This window comes from Cavia porcellus, unplaced genomic scaffold (assembly GCF_034190915.1).
Source record: "Cavia porcellus strain 051 isolate PalLab524CR breed Dunkin Hartley unplaced genomic scaffold, mCavPor4.1 scaffold_13, whole genome shotgun sequence".
In the NCBI taxonomy this organism is placed as follows: Eukaryota; Metazoa; Chordata; class Mammalia; order Rodentia; family Caviidae; genus Cavia; species Cavia porcellus.
This window is the reverse complement of record NW_026947496.1, coordinates 31,621,559-31,641,099: the sequence shown is the minus strand read 5'-3', so window position 1 is coordinate 31,641,099 and position 19,541 is coordinate 31,621,559. Positions and strand designations below refer to the sequence as shown.

The window sequence follows — 19,541 nt, the reverse complement described above, 5'->3', positions numbered from 1 at the left end:
TATGGAAGTACAGTCCAGAATATTCCAGGTTATTAGCTATTTGATGAATGAGAGAGTTTAACACATTCATGACAGGGCCACATATGCATGACTGTCCCATCGGGCAGCTTGTACCACCCAGTGGGTCTGTCCCATGCTACCCAATGGGACAGACATACATACATGTTCCACCTGTAGTTCAAGCTGGTGGGAACAAGTTAATCAGAATGTTGCCCTGATTCAAGAGATCGTCATGGCTCCCCTTTCACCATAGCAGTTTTCAAAACAATTAGGTAAAAATAACTATCATCTTTACTGTAAGTCTTGAATAGTGTTTTAACTGTATTTTGAATAGAAAAATAGGAAAAAGACTGTCATTGTATCACATTGTGAGTTATCCACAGTTAAGCATCACATTAATTCGAACATGCTTTTGTTCTTGCTACATAATTGGCAGTAAACCCAGCATTCCCAGCCTTGAGATTTGTGGTGCCGACTGGGTATTTTTCCTAGCACTCGCTTAATCACCGCATCGGGTGGTATGCCCAGGACTCAGCACCTTTCCTGCTGTTTTCATATGTGGACAGGAGACGTCACAAAGGTTATGTTGGATGTGAAAGTGAGTGATGGGCTCAGCAAAAAGTGAGTCCTTCTCATAGATGGCTTGTTTAATTGATAACTTTGATAATTAAATCTTGATAGCACTGGGAGACCCGTTAGCAAGTCACAGGTGGTGAAGTGGGCAACTCAGTGCTGTGGTGTTGACTTCCTGATTCTGCCTGACTACTTCCAGTCCTTGGATTGAGATTTAGCAAAGAATTTAGTTCCTGGTTCTAGTCTGAGCCTCTTTATTCTTTGCTTTAATATTTTTGTATTTTGTTTCACAGCTATTGCTTATGTGTTGATTGGCAGTGGTCTGTATGATGAAGCAATAAAGCATTTTTCAACAATGCTTCAGGTAATTTTTTTCTTGATTAAGAATTATAATTTCAAGTTTATAATTGCAACCGAATGTGTACTGATGCTTGGCCGATGTGCATCATGATCCTGTATGTTTAGAATCACACAGGAAAGTAGAGGAATCAGTGTCAGCTGAGCACTTCCCTGGTGCCAGGCCCGGCCCTGATGGTGTTCTACATCTTCAGCTATCAGGTAGCAGGAATGGCATTCAAATACAAGGTGGTAAAGATGGAGCTTCACCTCCCTTTTCTCTACCATGGCACCGCCCATGAGATGTGGACATTGGAATTGAAATTCTGTCTCCTTGTGAAGAATGTCTGGAGGACTGGAGGATTTTTTTTTTTCTTTTTGAGACAGCATCTCTCTATATAGTCTCTATATATAGTATATATACTGGCCTTGAACTTGTGGCAGTCCTCCTGCCTCAGCCTTCCAGGTGTTCAGATTATAGGTGTGTGGCACCATAGCTAGTGTCTGCAGGATGGACACCAAATTTCTACTCATGAATTTGTTTCTCACCTTGATGTGTGATTGTGAAACCTCAGTGGAAGGATGGCAGTGCAGGAGAGGCTAGTTAAGGAAAAGTGTGTGTGTGTGTGCCCATGTGAGCTGCAGAGGAGGCCCGCAGCAGCAGTCATGGTGGCCTTGTGTCTCACATCAGAGTCTACTGAATTTGCTATGGGTACTTAACCACTTGTTGATGGTGGTGTATCTACCCTGTGCCCACAACAAGGTAGACACAGATCTTTAGAGATACTCAAGTCGAATCTATGCTTTGGCTTGCTACCAAATTATTTAGCCTCCATGGTTATGGAGACAGTAATAACTATCTAAAAAAAAACTTCAGGGATTTAAATATTTTGTAAAGTACTCAATTCTCAGAGCCTGGCTCATAATAAGACTCGGTAAGTTTTGTCATCTCAGAGTACATTCTAGTAAACAAGCCATTGTTGATCTAGTAAGAGCCAACAGATATCTTATAACTCAGAAATTGGGCTTAGTTTTAAAATATTAATTTTGAGGACTGAAGATTTAGTTTAGCAGCACAGGCACCTGCCTGGCAAGCGTGAGGTCGTGAGTTCAATCCCCAGTACCAAAAAAAAAAGAACTCGTCAAAAAATTAATTTTGAGGGTTTTAGTTTTGCTTTTGTTTTCTTTTTGAAAAACAAGATTATAAGCCAGGCATGGTGATATACACCTGTAATCTCAGCACTTTTGGAAGCTAAGGGAGAAAGATTGAAAGTTTGAGTGTGGCCTGGGCAACTTAGTAAGACCCCATTAAAATAAAGGGCTGGGTATGTAGCTCAGTCTGAGGGCCTTGGATTCAAGCTCTAGTACCATCAAAAGAGAGAGCGAGAAAGGTTTATGTTGATAATTCTATATTATTTTTGGTTATTACTCTTTGAGGTCCTTTAGATGAAGCAGCTGTGTTTGAAGGATCATGTGATGTAATATTCTTGAGTTTGAAATACAGATGTTCCTCGTTTAACGACCTATCTGCTTGACTATTCAGACCTATGAACTGCCACTTGGATTTGTGACTCATCTTTTTTTTTTGTATGGTTCTGTACATCTTGTTTTTAGAACTTATTTATAGCCTCAATGTACAGTACATCTTATTTATACAGTATTTTAATTTTTGCTGATTGTACTGTACAGTACCATACTTCTATATGCTGTTATACATTATAATATTGCTTGTAAGAATTATACAAATAAAAGCAAAGTTACCAAGTTGGAGTTCCGTTTGACCATTTCTTTGTAATGAATATTATAATGTACCTACTGTATACAGTTCCTCATTTAGCGACCAATTCAGTTAGCAACCTAGTCACAGGACAGTAACTTGGTTGTTAAATGAGGAGTGTCTTTACAAAGTAGATTACAAATAGATTTTAAAATTGTATTTGTGTTCAGTGTTGCAATATTATAAAAGGTAAGTAAGACTTTACACAGTGAGTCCATGACCTGGTTTGAAGGGAGGCTTAGATACATTTGTAGGAGTGGATTTGGTTAATTTAGGGTAACCGACAGCTTGCAGGCATGCTGCCATCTCACTTAACTTTTCAAAAATGTTGTGCTTGATAACAATGTTAAGGAGAAAAATTAAATTAAAAAAGTCCTAATTCTGCCACTGTAACATTTAAATTTTTATTACTTTCTCAGAGTATGCATTTTTTTGTAAAATAAGTATACATACTATATTTTTAATTTTTCATAATTTTGTACTATGAGTGCCCTTGACCATTTCTGTATCTTATGTCTCTGTATTGCCCATTTGTAGCTGCAGAACATGTTGCTCTTGACATTTTATTTAGAAAGTTGATGAGAGCAAAGAAAAGATAGTAACATCTTTAAATTCCATATGGCATTTTATTAGTCTATGATATGGTGGACTGTTTTCACCTGGGGAGGTTTTTCCTGGAAATGTGTAGAGTGTAAGGTCAGGCTGCTTTGCTGGTGATCAGGGACACTGAGGGGAAGGAGCGGGGAAGTGGACAGTTCAAGTGCAGGAGGGAAGACAGGGAGGCTGTGTGTCGCAGGATGAGAACTGGCTCTTTCCTGCTGCTTTTCTTGATAATGCTCTGGGTACTTTTCAGCTGTGTCCAGACAATGGTAGAGTGGAAAATCATGTTTGTGTGGCATATAAAGTAGGCTGAACCAGAATGAGATATCTATATAGAGCTTGGTAAAACTTTGTAATGTTTTCTTTTTCTTTTGGGGAGTTTTGTTCATTTTGATTTTGGGACGGGGTCCTGCTATGCAATCCAGGTTGACCTTGAACTCATTATGGAGTTTAGGTTAGATTCAAACTCATGACAGTGCTTCTGCCTCAGCCTCCCGAGTGCTGGGATTACAGACATGTAATACCACACCTGGCCATCTTTCCTTTATATTATATGATTGTGGTAAGAAGTAGGAAACACCAGGATTCAATGATAGATGCTATTCTTTTAAAAAACTTTATAAGAAACTCAGTCCCCTTTTCTAGACAAAACTTCTTTTAGGTTTTATGTTTGAAACTGATATAGTCCTTCTTTAAGGGTTCCAGTTGATTTCTTCAGTTTTCCAATATCCACTGTCTACTATGGGCTGTAATTTGCATAAATCTCACTCAAGAGATCATTCTTTAATTTCTCTACTCTGCTGTTCTCTTTCTATTTAAAGGACCCCTAAAACCCAGAACTTCATACATGGTAGGCAAGTGCTGTATCACTGAGCCACATCCTCAGCCCTTTTTATTTTCCATTCATTACAAGGATCTGTATTTTAATTCTATTTACTTTCTCTCCCCCACCAGCTCTGTTGTTTTTATTCTTCAATCTATAACTGAACTGAATATCACCAGATAATTACTGTTGTCATTATTAATGCTAATTTATTGTCACTTGTTCCTTTGGGAACTTCCAGATATGTAAAAACTGTTTTTAAGGTAATGCCTTTAACAAATCTGCAAAACAAATATCTACCCACACACATATTTTTGTTTTCTTAAGTTTATTAGTACTTACCAAACCTTCTTTTATTTTTTTAGCCAGCCATGAGCTATGGCATGAAGCAGCAGAAATCTATGGCTCCAGTCACCGACTGCTGACAAAAGGGACTACAGGAGCCTGGATTTTATTAGAATCTCTTTTGATCAGATTATATGTGAAATTTTATCTAATCTACATATGAGGGCTACATATGAGGTTTACATGTGAGGGCTGCTTAAATTCCAGAGTGGCCTTGTCAGGTGATAACCTACCTGCCTTTTGCTTCAGTTGCACTATTAGGGTACAAAACTCTGAGGTATTTCCATGACCCTTGCTGTCACATAATACTCATTTGACTGGTTACTCCCATGATTTTTGTGTGCTTCTATAATGGAAAAAAATGTTCCTAGAGCACCCATCTGAGTGCATCACCAGGTCCCATGATGTCAGTCTTCAGTAAAAACTCCCAATCAAAAATCTGGTGAGTTGGACCCACACCAGTGCTAGAAGTCACTTCCCTGCGTGACAGTACATCAGCAGTAGAGGGTGTAGTAGTAGTGTAGTAGTAGTTGTGTTAGTAGTTGTAGTAGTAGTAATGTATGTTTGTAATGCATAATGGTTAAATTCATCTTAGGGAATTGTTTCGTGTACATATCTAGCAGCACTGTTCTTGAAAGTAGAACCTTCTCAGATTCTGAACTCCTTCAGTTCCTTGCAGAACTAATAATAGAAGTAATTAAGCAGTTTTAGGCAGCATATGACCTTTGATCAGGTGACCTTGAGCTTGCCTGATTCTGGTGGAACTGAATTCATAGGGGAACTTTGCTTATTTCACATCAGCATATAAAATTGATTTTTTTTTTTTTTTTTTGGCTTTTTGAAACAGAGTCTCATTATGCAGTGCAGGCTGGCTGTGAGCTCATTTTATAGCCCAGACTGGTCTCAAACTTGCAACTATCCTCCTGCCTCAGCCTCTCGTGCTGGGATTACAGGCATGTGCCACCATTTGTGATCCAGCATATAAAACTGAAAACATGGCTCTGTGTAATTTTTAGTAAATGTTTGTCTGCCAGTGAGGCAGAACTCAGTCCTCACTGCAGTGTTCATATGCTGGTTTTTTTGGCTTGTCTTTGGGCACCGTGACTGTTCAGTTCTTGTTAAAACACCAGCCTTCTGATAGAAAAATACGTGTCTGTAAGATTAAAAGTAATTTCTGTATAAAAGTAATAGTGTGAGAATAATGTATTAAACTCTTTGAGAATTGCAACACCTCCATCTAGGTGGCTCTCCCTTGTGATTTTGCAGATACAGAAAGTAAACCTATCCAAAAAAGTAATAAGAACCGTGGGAGCAATGAAACCCAAAATGTGTAATAGTCATGGTACAAAAGAGAGGAAAAGAAAGTGCTCCAAACTATATAACTGCATGTATATTTAAGTGTATAAGATAGAAAATGATATCACAGAGTTTTATTGGATCAATGAACAGAACTGTTTGCAGTATCATTGATGGAATGTCCACTTTACAAGCTTTAATTTTGTGACTTGAACAATTATTTCTAAGATGACAATATGTAATCCATTAACTAGTGATTTCCTACTGTTCATTTTTTTTCTGTAAATCTGTATAACTTGTACCCTTTCCCTGCTTTTTTTTTCTTTTCTCCTTAAATAAAATTTAAAAAAAAAAAAGAAAAAAAAAAAAAAAGAAAGTAAACCTGAGCAACTTGGTGACTTTTTGTCTTAAACTAAAAATAAAAGGACTGAAGATGTAGTTTATTGGTAGAGCACACCCCAGTATATTCAAGGCCCTCAGCCTGATCCCCTGTACTGCCAAAAAAACAAAAACTTGGAAAAATGGATACTCTAATCCCAATTTGCTTTTAGAAATAAACGTATTTTTGCTGGGTGTGGTGTTGCACAGCTGTAATCCCAGCACTTGAGAGGCTTAGGCAGTAGGTTCATTGCAAGTTTGAAACCCACCTGAGCTACAAAGTGAGCTCAAGGCCACCTTGAACTGCATGGCAAGACTGTGTCTCAAAAAGACAACATCAAAAAATTTTTCACATTTTTCAATTTGAGGAAATAAGCAGCAATTTATTACTACTTTCCATAAATAAGTTTACTTGTCTATCAAAGTAATGATAGACAAAATAGGGGCTGGGGATTTAGCTCAGTGGCATAAGCGCCTGCCTTGCAAGTGCGTGGTTGTGAGTTTGATCCCTGGTACCAATTAAAAAAAAATGTGAGAAGACAAAATAATAAGTGAATAAAGTTGTATCAATTTTTAAAAGTAATAAAATCCATTATTTAAATTTAGGAACATAATGTCAGAGTCTAAATATAATAATAGCCACAACTATTATACATCTTTCTGTGCTATTAGAAAAATACTCAAAAAATAATTTAAGGATTTAATCCCGAGTCTTTTACAGCTGCTCCAGAGACTAATTTAGTGCTTTGTGTTGATGAATCAGACCTTGGGAGGCTCAGGGGAGAACCCCTCAGCCAAGGTGATGGAACTAAATTCAAGAAGTTGTTCCTGTTTAGCTGTTTCAGCTAATATTCAGATGTTGCAACTGTAGTGTAAACTTTTGAATGGCTGTTTATTTTTTTAAGGTTAAATTGTTTTAAAGTTATAAAAATGTTACAGCTATGGTAATCAGAGGCTCACTATGTGGCTCTTGTTGTAAACCGCCTTTGGCCCTTTCCTCTGTGGACTGCACCCCACTATTTCAAGCCATGTCTTCCTGCTTGCTTCCACTTCAAGAAAAACAGGCTCAGCAGGACAAACTTTGACCTGATCTCGTTTAGTCTTCATGAAGCTTTTTCTGCCTGCCTATGATATAGTCAGTGTTAGTTGCTAATAATAACTTCCACGTATTAAGACTTAGCATGTGCCACCAAAACAAGGATGAAAAGAGGAGCCCTTGATGATGCTGTGTTCCTGTAGGTGACAAGTGTGCCAATGAAAAATTGTGATGCAGTAAGAGAGTTACCTTCATGAACCGACTTGACTTCCTGAGAGGCATCTTCAGCTCGGGCTCCATGTAAGCCTGTTGCCTCGATGCTGCCTGCACACTCACAAGTCCTATCCCAGTTACCGCACCCAGTGAGCGGCCCCCTTGGTGATGTGAGTCACACTCCACACCCCCATTTGCCACCTACTTTGCCACCAGGCTGGGTCTGTGTGCATTTCTTGCCTATCTCCAGTCCATCTGCTCCCTGCCCTCTGCTCAGACCACACCCAAAGTACTATCACTTTGTAGCAAAGATGACCCAGCGGTTGTTTCCTGGCTTATCTTCTAACACCTGTTCCTGTCGCACCCTGTACACACACCATTGCACACATGCACTCTACGCATACAGGTCCTTCATTTGGTCCCTCCCTAGTTCTTTCCCTGTATCCTAGAACAGAAGCTGTGTTCCCTGGTTCCCTGGGCCTTGGAACGCCCCACTCCCCACCGCCTCTCCTGCTGCTCACATCCCTGCTGTCTCTTCCTTGGGAAACCCATCCTAAACCCCTAACTCATCTGCATCTAGGTCTTCTGAAAGCATACCTTACTGATTTTGGGAACTTGGCTTTACATTTGTATTTGTGATTCTTTGCTGTGCTGTTCCAAGAAGGCTAGAATTCTTTACTTTCTCTGTTGATCTTTGTTCACTCTTTGTCACCCTTAGCAGGAATGTGTGGCTCTGCATGGTATTTGTAGCACAGGAACCCTGATTTTGCTGACAGTAGTCCCTGAATAAGTGTTTGCTGAATGAAATCCATACAGCAGGCTGGGGAATGGAGGAGAAAGCACCTTAGTCTCTCAGAGAAGTCAGGTGAGGTGGTATTAGGACAGAAGGGTTTCTTATCACAGTGGATATGGACAGAGGGGAGAGTATGGTCAGTGCAGTAAACTGGTGAAGCATGTTGGATAGGGACCTGTTAAACTGTTTCAGTTCCTCAAGCATGAAGGATGAGTTGAGAGAGTGTGAAGGCAAGGCTGAATGGTAAGTCCAGGAAATGATCTGTAGTTTCTGCAAGGTATCGTGATATTACCTTGAAGAGTTGTGGGTTCCTGCTGTTTACCACTGAGCTACACCTTGAGGCCTCAACTAGTACTTTTTAAAAATTGAAACCTACTGGGCTAGGAAATAACACATTATATGGTATATAAGTAGCAAGGACAAGTGTGGCATGGCATCTTCGTGTGTGTATGTGTGTGTGTGTGTGTGTGTGTGTGTGTGTGTGTGTGTGTGTGTGTATGTGTGTGTGTGTTATAAACATGTGTTTGTGTGTATGGCTCTGCAATGTAAAATGTATTTCAGTGTGGTTGGTCTGGAGTAAAAGCATGACATTTGAACATCCCTGTTGGAGGTGTTGAGAACCACTGAAAGATGTCAGTCAGGGGCTTGACATCCAGACCTCAGTGTTGGCGATGCCTCGTAGTCCTGACCTGGAACATGGAAGGGAAGAACAGGAGGATGATAAGGCAGTTACAAGAACCAGTGGTAGGTGCAGGACTAAGATAGGGCCTTTCCTAAGGTATAGGAGGGTGATGCAGACCTCTCAGGAGGGGGTGGTTTAGGGAGGTTAGGATGATGCCCAGCAATCAGCCTGGCTAAAGCTGTATGGAAATGCTAGTCACACACCTATTTGTACTCTTTTCCAATTCATGTTTTGGTCACCTGAAATAAACCTTTTTCTCATTAAAGAGCTGCCTGGGTAATATAGTTTAAACCATAGAATCTGCAATGTCACGAAAGAGGCAGTACTCTGTGGGCCAAGGCCTGCTCTGTTGGCAGTTCTGTCCGCAGGAGGAGTTGCTACAGAGGGCCAGGAAGGAGGTTTTCCTTTAAGTCTTCCAGTGGTGAGTTTTGTCCTGCTCACTCCCTCTCTCCTCACCCATGTCCCTGCCAACCACCACTCTGCCTTTCTTGAAGCTGTGAGGACAGCTAGGTGTTCATGTGGTTATCTCCTCGGGTTGGGGCGGGAGCATTAGGTATCTTTCATTTTCTTTTTCATGCTTTTCTTCATCTTCAGGGTTTTCTATAAGGAAATATGTATTACTTGAACCATCTGTTTTTCTGACTACCAGTGAATGAATATAGGTTTGTTTTAAGCAATTAAAAGAACATAATAATATATTAAAAATGATGGGACTATATCTGGTAATGCTGCCCGACCCAGACAAAATCACTGCTAGTATTTTGTTGTGTGTTTTTTTTTTTTTTCTTTGTCATTTTTATCGGTACCGGGGATCGAACTCACGACTGCCTGCTTGCAAGACAGGTGCTTATGCCACTGAGCTAAATCCCCAGCCCCTTAGTATTTTGCGTGCATAGCAGCCCACACAGTCACCTGTATTACTCACAGGTGTGGGTATAGCCCTGCATGCCTCTGTATGTCCATAGCTTGTCCGTTTCCCACTAGCCAGTAACAGTGAGCACAGTGAGTTTGCAGATCACAAACCCAGAATGGTGTGAAGACTGTAAACTAAACAAGTGGATGGGATAGAGTGGACAAGTTATAGCAGTGGTGGGTGGCACCTGGTGTCATGGGGGCTACTATAATTGGCTCTCACTGTTTGTTTTTGCTATGTGAGAAGGCCCATCCTTGTTGGATCTTCTGAGGCTCCGGGAGAAGCTAGAAAGCTGGAATCATTTGGTTAGAGTTTTGTAATGTTTCACAGGCCATGGGCCCATCTGCTGTCTGGATTGTGGCTATTGAGGAGCTGGTTTGCTACTGGATATAGATGTTTATCATTTTATGAAAGTAGCTTTATAAAAAAGTTTATAATTGTGTGGCACCTGTCCTATTTTTAAAATTTATTTATTATCATTATATCTGATGTACTTTTTCCCTTTTTTTACAATATAAACATATTCCACCTCACATTTAAAATAGAGCAGTGTATTGTTCCCCCGAGGGCCCAATCCAGTGATACTCTGAGCAACTTTTTCGCAGTGTCAAAAGTGTTACCATGGCCTTCTTACAAAGGATTTAGAAAAGAGTGGAGAATTGCAGAGGCTGAGTATGGATTGGCGGTGTCTTGTCTTCTCAGCAGAAAGGATGGTTCATGTCACTAACCTCTGTACAAAGGCTGAATGACCAGGGACAACAGGTGCTTTGTCCATGGGCTTGTTAGAAAGTAAGGGAAGAAACAGGAATCAGGCGCAAGAGTCCAATCTTTAATTCTCACCCACACGAGAGGAAGGATTGGCTCCGTCTCCAGAAGATTGTGGAGCCTGCTGTTTGTGTTCCTGTGGCAGTGGCACTGAGGAGTTCCTACTCTTTCAGATTGTCCTGAAGGATTTATGGTCTGTGAAAGATTTCCTGGGTACAGAAGAGGAAACCAGCGAGAAGAGGCAGTGCTGAGTTCCTTGCCTCTCTCTACCCCTAGAGCCTCCATCTTCTCTGTTAAGACATGATCACTGATGTACCAATCATAGAGTTGTTGAGAGGATTATATTTGAGTAAGATAAAGACTTGAAAGAAACTAGCACTGTGCTCAGCAATATTGGGCCCCTTCTCTTTTATTACTTTTTCAGTGCAAAACTCAACGTGTTTCATATGAGCTTTAAGGTTGCAGACTCTTCTGGTTGCAGAATAAAGAGCAATGGATGAGTGATGGTAGCATAAAGAAGTAGAGCTGCCACTTGAGACATTAACACACTTTAAGCAGAAACTGACTTTTTTGTTTTGCTTTATTTATGGTTTTTGACGTGTTTCTGTTTTGGTCTGACTAGGAGGAGCCTGATCTGGTTAGTGCAATTTATGGCCGAGGGATAGCCTATGGAAAGAAGGGACTACATGTGAGTATGTAATAGCCACGACTGCCCCCATGCCTGCCTGCCCTGACACGGCCAGGCTTCTGCCGGATCTGCTTTCTGCTCGTTAGCTCTGGTGGGGCACGCATGAGGATGGGCAAGGGGAGGTTGCCCAGGTCAAAGGGTAGCGATTGGCAGACAGGGGTTTCTGCCTGGGTCCTGAAGTCAGTGTTGATGAACGGGATGTAGATCTGACAGTTGCTGAGAAGCCTTCACTGTAAACATCAGGGTGGGCACTGGCAGTGCAGCGGGAGGTAAAACTTGAGTTTTTCTCACAGCCATGCAGCTCTACAAAAGAACATAAGGGTTTTTTTAGTGTGTAAAAATTATTTTCATTTGCTATATTGTATGCTTTTTTACAGATGGGTATAGTATCTCTGTGGTTATAACCAAATTATTTCCTTGTTTCTCTGAGGAAGACAGGAAAAAGGTTATAATAAGTATATTTTATGCAAACAAAGCTGCCATGAGATAAAAACACTTTCTGGAGATCACTTAGTAAATTATAAGATGGTGTAACGTGCACTTTTCCAGGTTTTTTTTCTAGACCAGTGATAGTGAACCTTTTAGAGCTTTCAGTGATAACAGATGCCTGCTGCAGCCTGTGTGCCATAGGTTTGCTATTACTGGTTTAGACCATTATACCCAAACCTTTTCTATTGTGTTACTACATATTAAAAGAATTCCTGTGCCATTGTGCTTTGAAGGATTCAAAGGATTTTGAACAGATCAAAATATCACTCGTGTAACTTTTACATTAAAAATACTAACATCTTTAACATTTTTAGTACATATTTTAATTAAAAGTATCAAAACATTAAAATTATAATGATATTATATGACGCTATTGCTGGCCTGTTGGAAGAAATTTACATAGTATTTGTATGGTCCTGAGATCCAGAGGACTGTGGAGCTCAGCAGTGAGATGATGGAGGTGCTCAGGGTGAAAGCAGCAGTGCCCTTATGGGTCAGCAGAGGACTGGGGTGAATCTGCCCTAGTGAACATCAGACAAGCTGCTTCTGTTCAAGTCTCATGCTGTTTAGTTTTCCATCATGACATGTAACTGGCTTGTAGCTTTAATGAAAAGTTACACCTGCATTTTTTAATGTAAAAGAAACATGCAGATGTTAAGGAGAACTTGTCTAGACCAGTTGTAGGTTTATGGTCTTGATTAATACTTGGCCCACTTCTGTCCCCCTACGCCACTGATCAGCTTCATTGCACAGGCTGGTGTCCACATATTCATCCTTCAAAAATGTTGGCTCCATATTTAGATAGATCGTGTTTAGTAAAATCCTGCTGCCTCTGGAACCTGGGTTAGGCATCCTTGTCCTGTGTGCTAGTGTATTGAAGAGCAGAACATTTGGGTACGCTAAGTAATTGTACCATTATGACTTACTGAGCTTGTCAAACCTTTTATGTGGAAACAAAGTTCATATTTATTTCTAAACAATTGGTTGTATCATTAATACTACATTACTAGATATTTCAGAAGATCTTTTCTACCTGGTTTCTACAAGTCTGTCTCACACAAAGTTAATGCCTTTTCAAGGACATTAAGAATGCTGAGCTTGCTTTGTTCGAGCTGAGCCGAGTAATTACCTTGGAGCCAGACCGTCCAGAGGTATTTGAACAGCGAGCAGAAGTGAGTGCAGTTTTCTTCTTCCCTCTGTTGTCATTGGATTAGTTGAATACAGGTTTTTCTCCTATTATTTGGACACTTGTAAATATGCCTATTGTTTTCCCATGTTGGTATCTAGTGGCTTTAAGCATGTGAACTGAGTGACACTCCTGATCAACATGTAAAAATAATATTTAGTATTAAAATATGAAGTTGTGATGTTTACTATTTCTGTCAATATTCACTAAAAATATACCACACATGAGCCATATGTGGCTCACATCAGTAAATTCAGCTAATGAGGAGGCTGTAGCAGGAAGATCATAAGTTGAAGATCAGCCTGGGCAACTTAGCAAGACCTTGTCTCAAAATCTAAAAAAGCAAAATAAGTGTGGGAATGTAACTCAGTGGTAGAGCACTTGCCTAGCATAGTTAAACTCAAGCATATAGCCCTTACTTGTTCTGTTGTGTATGTGGCGGGGAGGAAGGGTGTGTATGTATGTATGTTGCATGTTTGTGTGCACATGCACACATTCGTGTGTAGTTCTCAGGAGAAAGGCCTATCTGTGTAGCTGCATATGCATAGATGCATAGACTGTAACACGACATTATAGGAATTACAAGTGTGTGCATGCTTGTATATACTCCTTACAAGATGGACCAGTTCACAGAGATGCCTAAGGCAGATCCATAACCAGACCTTAAAAGATATGACAAGGTGGGGGCTCCTGGTCACATTGCATGGATACCTGGAGCTTTCTCAGTGAACTGAGAGCAAGGTGGCAAGTGTGCCCAGTCTGCTGGCAGAGTGACATGTGAACTGATCAAGTTCCAACTAAGGGACAATGGGAGGAGGGTATTGAAGCAGAGAAAAGAGAGTGCATATTTATTTCTGTTGTGTATTTGAATCCATGTGTTCTTTTCATTGCGTTCTAAAATTAATAGAAAACTTTTTAGGGTTTGTGTGTGTTGATGTATTAGATCTGAATGAAGCTGAACCTGTAATTATCTGATATGCTATTTTATAGTTAAACTAAATAAAAATTACTTTTTTTCTGTTTGGGGAGAGGAAGCTAGCAAGTAAAGGAGCACTAAATATTCAATCATTTAAAAACTTTATTTGTAGTGGAGTGCAGTGGTGCACACCTATAATCCCAGTTATTCCTGAGGCAGGAGGATCAAGAGTTGAAGGCCAGGCTGGGCAACATACTAACACCCCCTTCTCAAAACAGCAGCAATTTGTGATGTTTTCATTCTCAAAATTATAGTTCAGTCTTTTAAAGTGGATTTATGTTTTGTTGGGATTTGAGTTTTCAAGTAAGATCCTCAATTAGTGATGTAATTCCTCCCTTCTTGTCAATGTTAAACTGTAGCCCCTGGGTTAGATGACCATAGTTCTGTCATCATTGCAGGAGATTCTTGTGGGTACAGTGGTCATCTGGCAGTCAGTGTGGGGACGTCTTTATACAGGGGTTCAGTGAGTCTCACTGTTACTCTGGTATTGCATTGAATTGTTCTGATAAATTGTGAATTTAACTCACTGTACTTAGAAACAGTTTAACAGGTTATTAAAGTTTGCATATCTAATAAAAATCTAATTGTTATCCACAATAATATTGATAATTAGAACAATAGTTTTCATTCATCTTAAAAGTTATATAGTAATATTCTTTTATGGCATTATTTGGGCAAAATTACTTTTATAACTATATCATAGCATACTATTTAACTGGAAAGTCATTTTGTGAGACATTTTTACTTTCTTACTTGAAGATAATTTATATTTGATGAAAAGAATTTACCTTTTCAAATTACACATCACTATGGTTATTGAGTGGAGTGATAAGGTGTGATAATTCAACTGTGTACCAAAGGTCTAATAAACCAAGTAAGGGTGTTTTTCCTTCCAAGCGCACTCCTGAGTGTCCATGTCCTCTTTTGGAGCTGTCACCCTTACCACCAGCTAGGGACCAGCCAGCTCTAGTGTCCTCCTCTCATGGTTTGAGCTCTTGCCAAGGAGGGGACTGGTTAGGAACCATGAATAGAAGTGACCCCTGGAAAGAGATTCAGCTCTGAGGATGTTTGTTCCAGGATAAAGTATATAAGCTGAGTTTTATGAATATTGATGCCCATCTTGGGTTTTCATGTATCTTTTTGGCTACTTTCATATCCTGAACTATCTCTGTATTGCCACATTTTCTGAACACTTTCCCAAACAGGTTTGCAGATACTGTTTTTCCTGCGCTGCAGTGTGGCTGAGGAGTTAGGACCTGACAGAGTGCCCAAGATGCTAGAAATTGTCATTAGGCTCTTGCTCTCACAGAAGAGAGCTAGACCATGGAGGACTGTAATCTATGTCATTTGTCCTGATGGTTCAAAGTTACGTTATTTTGTTTGGTACTCAGAATTGCACTCAGTACCTTGCATTTGCTAGGTAGGCGCTTGTGCTGCTGAGCTATCCCTGGCCCTATGTAGATTAATTTTTATACATGTATGGCAAATCTACATGTACATATACATGTATGTGTGACTTGAAAGATACATATAGGTCAAAAGAAAAAGGTCCTATTTACAGAAGAGCAAAATTACCTGAGTGGGAGCAGTGTGGGGCAGCAGCTGCAGCCATAGAGGCCCTCAGCCCCACTCACTGGACAGAGGTTAGGGGCACTCTGGCATGGAGACTGTGAGCTCTACCTGAGGCTTAGGCTGCGGTTCCAGCCTTGAGAGTGCCCAGCTGTAAATAGTGTGTGGTGAAGTGGCACTGAGAGTGTGGGCAGCATTAGGTTGATCCTTCAGGCTTTTCCTGATAACATGCTTTGGATTTCTAGATTCTGTCCCCTCTGGGGCGAATTAATGAGGCAGTGAATGACCTCACTAAAGCTATTCAGCTTCAGCCATCTGCACGGCTGTATCGACACCGGGGGACCCTGCACTTCATATCTGAGGTGAGCTGCTTTACCTGACGTCCCTTCCTGACGGTAAACATCGCACTTTTCATTGCAAATTGGAAAGCAGCTCTTTAACAGCTTCAGGTTCCAGCTGTTTTTAATAAGGTGTATCTGCACAACAAGACAGTTATTAAAGCATTTTCATTAGCTGAAATTAATTCCAGTAGAGAATATTAAGTGTGAAAATCACAGTTTCTACTTTGAGCTGTCAGAGTAGCAAAGTCTGGACTAATATAAAAGACTACAAGGTGGAATTGCACTTTACCCTTTCCTGCAGGTATGGCATAGGAACTGTTGTGTAGGCTCCCTGCGGCCTGTCATGTAGAAGGGGAGTTAGGGTTTGTTTGGGTATTTCAGTGTGGAACTGGAACCAGGAGCTGGATTGGGTGGTTTTCAGATTATGGCCTCTCTGTAGAAGTGATGCAAAGCCAACAAGCACATCTTATTGTTGCTTAGGTACCCAATTGTCACAATTATTTTGGGGGCTTATAATATTTTTAGCTTCCAATACTAGGGAAGGAATCCATGGGTGTTGTATCACTAAACTATATCCCAGCCCTTTTGCATTTTTATTTTGAGACAAGGTTTTGCTAAGAAGTATCCAGTATGATAAGATGTTGCTCTTAACAGATTATCATTTTAGTATACATAAAATATTCTTCCTATAGTTGAGACAAAAAGCTTACATTAAGCCTCTTTGAAAATCAGCTACTAACAAGTACTAAAGCATTCAGCTAATATTTATGGCCATGAACTGGTTCCTTTAAAGCTCAAAAAATAAATAAATAAAAGGTACAGAATGAATTTGGATTTTTTTCTCTGTTGAACAGAAGCAAGAAATGTCCTACTTCTGTCCTTCCTTCTCCTCTTTGCAGGACTATGCAACAGCACACGAGGACTTCCAGCAGTCCTTAGAGCTGAACAGAAACCAGCCCACGGCCATGTTGTACAAGGGCCTGACCTTCTTCCACAGAGGACTTCTCAAGGTGAAGGTGTCTGGCTGCGTACATGCACTATGCATGGTCTGCTTTGCAGGGGCACTTGGGAGTTTAGCGTGATATGTTTTAAAATGAGATCTTGTATGTGCAACTGGTATCTTTTAGAAAGCGGTCTAAATATTTATTGAGCTCCTACCACCTGCCAGTTCTTGGAGAGAGGCACAAAAAGGAGAGGATAAGAGACTAATAAGGGAAAAATTAAACTTTCACTTCAAAGGGCACAGCTTGCAGGGTTCAGGTGAGGCCTGAGAGGGACCCTCCAGCAGAGCAGACTGAGTGAGGGTTCAGGAAAATGGGAACGCGGTCAGCATAGAGAATGGGTGTCTAGAGTATGATTTGCATGCAGGGCTAGAAGGTGAGTGAGAGCCAGTCCGTAGTCTGAAGTATAAGGATGAGCATTCTGACTCAGGTTTGTAGACTCGGGAGTGGAGCTATCAGTGTGGGGAAATCCCAACTTGAGACCAAGTCTGTGCTTTAGGAAAGGGACTGTGGTGGTGTAGTGGAGGGGCAAGGATGTCAGCGAGACAGACCAGGAGACACTGATCATGTCCTGGCCATGGGGGAGGAGACCTAGCTGAGCTGCTGAGGGGCCACAGGAGCAAAGACAAACAGTATCAAGACTGGTGGTATGACAAACTAGGACCACAGAATATTCTGGTTGCAAGGTGCAAGAGCACTGGCTGAGTGCATAGGGAGGACAGGCTCCTTCCTCCTGCCCCATGCTCCATGTGTGGCCCTGCTATGTGTTGAGACCTTGCCATGCAGCAAGTTGTGCCAGGAGCCAAGCAAGGGGAGCCACCTCGTGCCAGTGACCTAGTATGGGGCACAGCAAGTGTCTGAGGAAAGGTAGACTGGGCACAAGGACTTGCTCAGCCAGAAAATGTCATCCTACTCAGGAGATGAGGACTTCTTCACAGAGAAGGTGGCTTAGGCTGGACTGTGATGTCTTGAAGAGTGGGCAGCACTGGAGTAGACTGCCACAAAAAGTACTTGCGTTCCATCGCAGACATAGTTGTGCAGACTTTTAAGGATCTAACATACACTGTCAGTCCTGTGACTGCGGGTTTCACATCCTCCAATCTAGATAACTGTGCATTGAAAATATTTAGAAGGAAAATTGTCTCTGTATTAAACATGTATAGTCTTTTTTTCTTATTCCCTAAACAGTAAACTATAACAACTACTTCCCTAGTATTTACATTTACATTTATATTTACATTTACATTTGCATATTAGGTGTGGTGAGTCACCTAGAGAAGACATAAAGTACAAAGATGATATGTGTGAGTTTCGTACAGATACTGCACTGTTTTACTTAAGAGACTTGAGAACCTTTGGATTTTGGTACCTGAGAGAGTTCTGCACCAATCCCCTGTGATACCAGGGCTGACTATGTATGCACTGGGGGATTGGTGGAGAGTTATCCTGTGTAAAGGCCCATGTTGATACTCAGTGCAGAGGACAATGCCTGTTAGTCAGACACTCAAGAATATTAGTGGGTCAATGGACCTCAAGGTCAGAGCCTTGAAATTAGAAAGTTTGCTAAGATCCCTGTCTTGAACCTTGCTAAGTACACTGCTGGACAAGTTACTTGAGCTCTTTCATCTTTTACGTCAATAAAATAGCCATGATCCTACTTTCTGCCTCTTGAAGTGACTATTGACTGAACAAAATACTGTATGCGAAAAGTACTTAGTAAGCCTTAAACAGGAATGATATATTATTACAGATGATTTTACCTGTGAAATTTAATGTATGTTTTATAGATTCTAGGAAATACCCCTCTCTCCCTAAAAGCCAAATCAAAGAGAATCTTGCAAATTCTGTTTCATGCACCTGACATCCTTTATGCACGTTTGTAAAGGGTAGAGAGAAATACACATTGTACCCTGGACTTGGGCTGGGAGCCTTGGGTTTGGAGAGCAGTTTCTTGCTCAGGATGCATCTGAGAGGCTGCCAGATGAGATTCCACTGTGCTCTGTTCCTCATTTTGTCTCACTGAGAGCTTTCATGAAAAATAAGAACCACAATGCTTTGCTCAGCCCATCCTTTGAGTAGCTGCTAATAGAAGAAGAAAATTTAAAGCCTCCAAGATGCCATCCTGTTAATACTAAGAGTATTTTTAAAAGTAAACAAATGATCCCACACTTGCCTTTGTTTCTATGAATCAGGTGTAGGAACTGGCACATTCTTTGGGTTGTTTGGAAATGAGATTTTTGAAAAGAGTTGTAACTACACATCAAACAAGGACAGAAATTCAACTTGGTTTATTGCAGATCCCTACAATGAGACCCTTAGGAGTGATGCTTTGCTGTCTGAGAGAACCACTCTTTCCAAGTTACTGGGTCCTGTCTCCTCTGTTAGTGCTTGTAAGCACCACAGCCACAGAGCAACTTAAGACTCTCCATTCTTGTATGTCTGTACTGTCTGAGAAGGTCAGCATAGTCATATACTGTCTCCTCCCAAAAGCATCCCCAGAAAGCACAGAAGGTACCAAGATGTCCAATTACTTAGATTGGAACATAGAGTCAATGGTGAGATGGCTGACTTAGTGAATGAACTTGGTCCACATGTCTCTTTTTCTTGTTAACCAGAGAAGACAGGCTTTAATGGACCAATGAGTTTGAGCTGTCTTTGTATCCTAAAATTAGTCTGCTTAAGCCAACAGCAATTTAGAAATTAATTAGGTGTATAATTTCTTACTTTGTGTGCTACATTAGGAGAATATAAGGCATTAGTT

At 40.7% G+C, this 19,541-nt stretch overlaps 1 protein-coding gene across 14 annotated transcripts in view; it reads left to right on the top strand.

Moving 5' to 3' along the window:
- The window catches only part of Ttc13 (tetratricopeptide repeat domain 13), a 61,175-nt gene that overhangs the window by 17,244 nt on the left and 24,390 nt on the right, over positions 1-19,541 (top strand). For 3 of the 14 annotated variants that reach the window (XM_063260031.1, XM_063260030.1, XM_063260037.1), the window contains 5 exons: positions 867-937; positions 11,153-11,218; positions 12,787-12,879; positions 15,684-15,800; positions 16,679-16,795. In XM_063260031.1, coding sequence (XP_063116101.1) covers positions 867-937; positions 11,153-11,218; positions 12,787-12,879; positions 15,684-15,800; positions 16,679-16,795 — 464 coding nt within the window. Of the gene's footprint in view, positions 1-866; positions 938-4,474; positions 8,414-11,152; positions 11,219-12,786; positions 12,880-15,683; positions 15,801-16,678; positions 16,796-19,541 lie in introns of those variants that run through there. The other 11 variants (XM_013156466.3, XM_013156467.3, XM_063260034.1 and 8 more) reach the window with 7 other exon arrangements.